The sequence below is a fragment of the Pygoscelis adeliae genome, unplaced genomic scaffold, assembly GCF_000699105.1.
Source record: "Pygoscelis adeliae isolate BGI_AS28 unplaced genomic scaffold, ASM69910v1 Scaffold427, whole genome shotgun sequence".
Classification (NCBI taxonomy): Eukaryota; Metazoa; Chordata; class Aves; order Sphenisciformes; family Spheniscidae; genus Pygoscelis; species Pygoscelis adeliae.
This window is the reverse complement of record NW_008825214.1, coordinates 217,347-222,443: the sequence shown is the minus strand read 5'-3', so window position 1 is coordinate 222,443 and position 5,097 is coordinate 217,347. Positions and strand designations below refer to the sequence as shown.

Below are 5,097 nucleotides of genomic sequence, written 5' to 3'. Positions count from 1 at the left end.
CAGCAGTACACTATACAAAACACAAAAACCATTTTTGCTCTATCACGTTTCCAACTTACCTCCGTAATAAAGGTTTATCATCTTCTGTAAAGAAAGTTACTGCTTTTCCTGTGTGCCCTGCTCTTCCAGTACGACCTGTCAAAACACAAATTTTGCAAAGAGTAGGGATTTTACTTTAAATATCTCCCTTTATTCTATATTCCTCTTCACAACCCCAGCCTCCTGATGCATGTTAGTATACTAAGCGTACTACCAAGCAGCCGATCCCCAAAGATTGTTCCTAATGAATGAAAGCACAGGTATGTCTGAAACGTCAAAATATTTAAGGTTCATAGGAGACCAACAAAAAGTAACACAGTTTTACTGAAAGCTGAGCCCAGATATAAACTGGCTCAAGCGATGTAGAAGCTAGTGCTGCAGCAACAGAGGAGGCCTGGTTTCAGGATTTTTGCTCATGCACAAGAGCATCTACGTTAGAGATCTAGGAAATGAGAGAAAGCACATAATTTGTGAACAATCACTCACCTATCCTGTGGATGTATTCCACTGCACTCGTTGGCAAGTCGTAATTAATGACCATATTCACTCCTTTGAAGTCAATCCCTCGAGCTAGTAGGGCTGAGCAGATGAGCACCCAGATCTTCCCAGCTCTGAAACTGTGTACTACATTATCTCTCTAGGAAAAGAAAAGAAACGAAAGGTACGTGGAAACAGCCTAATTAGCAATTTGAGAAAGGAGGTGAACTTGTTTCCTGAAAGTTGACGTGATGTTAATGAATATGACTAAACCTCTGAACAAAAACCTGCAGTAATTTACTGTCAAAGTTACCTGAAGTTACCTTAGAAAGAAAGGTAAAAGCAAGAGTGTTGTAAAGTGGCTCATGAAAAGAAATTATATCCTCCTACCTGTTGCTGAGTTTTGTCTGCATGGATGACATCCACATTGATGCCTTCATAAATAAGTTCATGGAAAAGCTCTTTAGCCCTCTCAATAGACTGTACAAAAACAAGGACCGGAGGAGCAAAACCCTGCAAAAGAATAAGCTTGTCTAAGGTTCGAGTCCTTTTCTTACCATTATTGGTTGCAGACACTGAGCTACTGAAGAGACTTAACCAGCCTTTGTATTTTACATCTTAAAGGATGGGGGTTTTTGGTTTTTTTTTTTTCCCCGACTAGCAAAATCTTTGGGAGTCAGAACTAAGCAAGTTCAGCTCCACTGCCTTTGATGGAATGGTTCCTAACTTAAGCATCAGGCTGCATTTTAATCCACAGAAATGAACAGGTGTTTTTTTTTTCTCCACCCCATGTGAAGAACCCACTCACACTGCCAAGTAAATTAAACAGACTGTTAATACAAACTGCTCCTAAGCAAGACTCAAATATATAACCAAGAATGGGGAACACTCTCAGTTTTCATAGGTAGGGTACTTACTCTTCCTCTTGTACAGCAGATTTGGACAATGGTTTAACATGTGTCACAGAGAAGTCTTTGCCCTAGGAAATTATGAGTCTCTGACAGAACACACAGCTCAGTTCAGAAGTAAGCAGAACATACTCAGTCTCTCCAAAATACCTTTTTAACAAGCTCTCTCATTGCCGTTAGTTTTCCTGTCTCAGATCCAACAAACAACAGCTCTTGTTCTACTGTCTCTGCTGCGGAGTTTCTGAAACCAGAAATCCAACAGAAGCATGGTTTACTTATAAACACTCATAAACATGGTTTACTTATAAACCCCATTAGGGTTTACTTATAAACACTAAAAACCATAAAATATTACGTGGTGAGTGAGAAATATTGCACGACAAACTTATTTCACCAGTACACGCTTCTAAGAATAATCTTTATTTGATGATAAAGTAACGGGTAAAGGAAAACAACACCTTCCCCAACATGTGAGAAAGATCTGTATGCCTACGCAGTTTTTTCTGGAGACAAACAACCTGCAGTACTAAGACTAACAACAGAGACATACAACCAAGCAAACTGATGATGCAAAGAAAGCAAATAATTTGCCCAGGAAAGGAAAAAACCACGAGAGAGTCAGGGTGCAACTGCACACCTACCTTGCTCCAACAGACACCAGAACAACACTGTCAAGGTTGAGTTTACACCACTCCTCTACATCGTGCGCAAAGGTTGCGCTGAACAAGGCTCTTCTCACCACGTGGGACGTGCATGCCAGGAAGATGGAGGCCAGCTGATCTCGGAACCCCGACTTCCCGTCTTCAAACAGCTTGTCTGACTCATCCACCACCAGCCACTCCACACTAGGAACAGAGAGGTTTTCTTTTCAGTAAGAGTCACTTGTGGAGAAGGCAAAAGTTCTAACAGACCATCACAGATGCAAGGACGACGCACGCATCCGCTTTTCAGTGGCAAAGCTAGCAGCAAAGCCAGATTTGATAAAGATTCTCAGTACCTGGTCAAGTCTATTGCTGGAGGATCTTGTTTCAGCAAATAAATGAGCCTGTTTGGAGTAGTAACTAGTATATCTATAGGGGGAGGAAAAAAAAAGCAAACCATCAAAAAAGACACAAAATAAGCCAGACTAACAGAGCCCTGAGAAACAAGCTCCAATCCAATCTGCCAGAGGTACAATTTAACAGGGTCCACTGTCAGGCTCACTTCCTATTTCTTCCACGCCAGCTACTTTTTTTTAGTGTTGAGCAATAGATTGCACGTCTTGAGGGGTATTAACTGATCTCTTTAAAACCGCACGGGCCAGAAGAGAAAAGACAGTGACATTTTTTAAATTTTCAGGAGCACTTCAAGTAGTTAAAGCAATTACCAAATTTCTTAGAAGACTTGGGCCCAAACTTCTTTGCTGCTTCAGCTGCCTTGTGGATCATATGTATTCTGAAGCCTGTCCCCTCAGCCAACTTCACCAGCTCCCGATGTGTCTGAGAAGGCAGCAACAGGGATTAAATTTTCAAACCAACCTGATTAGCTTTTCTGACCAGAAAAACTGGAGGCAATCCCTAAGTTACAGTTTCAAACATCACCCTGACTTCAGTGTTAAGAGAAAGCTGTCTAGTCTTCTTAGCATAATAAAAATGCAACTTTCTAACACATATTACTCACTTGGAAGTTCTCACAGGTCTGGCTACCGTATTTTGACTCTAACGATGTGGCTCCCATAAGCCCCCTCTCCTATTTGAATAAAAACAGAACTCTGCCCGAAGTTGCAATTTTTATTTCAGTTTAATAACAAAGACTCAATATGAAGTTATTTGTTGAAATTTTGTGTTTGGGACAAACAGATAAAACTCTTGTAGCAATCTCAAATATGAAGGTAGGTGTTAAGAGCACCTAAGCATTGGGCAGTTTTAAAATATGATCAAAGAATCTTGAGCCCCTAGTCTAATCATCTAGGTTAGACTGAGATGCTAGATATGTAGCTATTTCACAGAAGACAAAAGGCACATTTCAATTAGCTTTTTCTGATATCTGAGGGTAATAAAGGAAAAAAATATTTACGAAGCTGCTATTTTACTGATTCAGAGTGAAAACTTTGAAGTACATCAATATGACAACAACCCCTCTGCCCTCAACACACACCTGGCTAGCAAGTTCTCGGGTAGGCGATATGATCAGCGCTCTGAATCCTTTGTTCCTAGGTTGTTTCAGATGTGTCAAGAGAGGAATACAAAATGCCAGAGTTTTTCCAGACCCAGTAGGAGCTGAAGCTAGAAGTTCCCGACCCTGTAAGAAAAAACAAGAAGGGTGTTATATTTTACTAGGAAAAAAAAAAAAAAGAGGAAGAAAACCCACCCACCCAAAAATCACATTCACATAAATATTAATGCTATAGACTACCCCAAAATACATTAGTAAAAACACAGATCAAGAATATTGTAACAGCTAAGTTTTGAACTCTGATGCAGTTGATATACCTCTAAAGCCGCGCAACTAACCACTGCCGTGACCCTAAAGAGAGGCCGCTCTCCAAATTTTGCCATGTTCCCTGTAATAAAATGCAGTACCAGAAAACTTACGTGAAGCATGACGGGAATAGCCTGCATCTGGATTGGTGTTGGGACCTGGAAGCCAGCAGCTTGAATATTCTCCATGATTTTAGGGTGGATTTTGTATTCCTTTTGAAGTTGATCGAATGTGGCGATTGGGTCAGGAAGATCTGTTCCTTGAACAGTAATCTTGTGTTGATTTCTGAAGCGGTTTATCTAAAAGGCAAAAGACAAACTCTTCTTTCTTTCTTTCTTCGACAGCATAAAACTAAACATACATGGATTCAGCTTCTGGTTATTTTCCCCACACTCAGTCACCCTCCTCCCAAGAGAAATTACCAGAAATGAACCTCAATTTCCAGACGAAACACCCACAGAAACCCAGTTATCTGTTGCTACATTAGAATTCTGTGGTCCCACCTTTTCTCTTCTCAAGCGTTCGAGTTTTTCTGCAGTAGGTTTTTTGTCTTTCGCATCTTCGAATTTTGCTTCCAGGGAGGACATCCACTTTATTCCATTACTTTCTGACAGCTCTGGCATTGATGCTGCTTCTGGAAGTTTCAAAAAAATTGAGATTTCCGGTAATAAAATCCAATCAAAAATTATTTGGTAAAAAAGGTCACCTCAAAACCTCTTTTCTCTCATTCTCACTAAAGTTAGCGAAGACTCCAGGAGGGTGGCAACCACATCCTCACGCCTTAACACTGAATCTTGGCCCGATTATTTTATCAGCTCTGACAGAGGCCGGCCAAAGAACTCAGAAGCCTCTTTTTTCCCCGGTAAAATGGCCTACAGTACCTGCAGATTTAAAGTGAACTGAAAGAAGCAAGAAGCACAAACGACATCAGAGCTTTCTGTCTGGGACACGCGTGCGTATATATAAATACCTCGCGTTTTTTTCTTTTTCCTTTTCCCTCCGCTGCTTTCTGCCTTTCTTCTTCTCTTTCCTGCCATCTCTCCGTCGTTATTCCCGGCTCCGTCCTCCTTCTGCTGGTCTCCACCCTTTGCCTCCTCTCCAGCCCCCGCGAGCCCCCAGCCTTCCTCGGCAGACCCCGGAGGGGCTCCCTCCTTGCGCCCGAAGAAGTCGAGGCTCTCCAGCGGGACGCTGCCGCCGCTCCCCTTTATCACCT

At 41.7% G+C, this 5,097-nt stretch overlaps 1 protein-coding gene across 1 annotated transcript in view; it reads right to left on the bottom strand.

Annotated features, from left to right (window-relative positions):
• Positions 1 to 5,056, bottom strand: part of DDX52 (DEAD (Asp-Glu-Ala-Asp) box polypeptide 52) — an 8,338-nt gene extending 3,282 nt beyond the window's left edge. The window contains exons 1-11 of the mRNA XM_009329099.1: positions 4,855 to 5,056; positions 4,388 to 4,518; positions 3,998 to 4,183; positions 3,561 to 3,704; positions 2,791 to 2,902; positions 2,422 to 2,494; positions 2,066 to 2,269; positions 1,575 to 1,665; positions 907 to 1,029; positions 526 to 676; positions 60 to 135 (exon numbers count right to left, since the gene is read on the bottom strand). Coding sequence (XP_009327374.1) covers positions 60 to 135; positions 526 to 676; positions 907 to 1,029; positions 1,575 to 1,665; positions 2,066 to 2,269; positions 2,422 to 2,494; positions 2,791 to 2,902; positions 3,561 to 3,704; positions 3,998 to 4,183; positions 4,388 to 4,518; positions 4,855 to 4,921 — 1,358 coding nt within the window. The 5' untranslated portion in view covers positions 4,922 to 5,056. The remainder of the gene's footprint in view (positions 1 to 59; positions 136 to 525; positions 677 to 906; positions 1,030 to 1,574; positions 1,666 to 2,065; positions 2,270 to 2,421; positions 2,495 to 2,790; positions 2,903 to 3,560; positions 3,705 to 3,997; positions 4,184 to 4,387; positions 4,519 to 4,854) is intronic.
• Between the last annotated feature and the right edge of the window lie 41 nt (positions 5,057 to 5,097).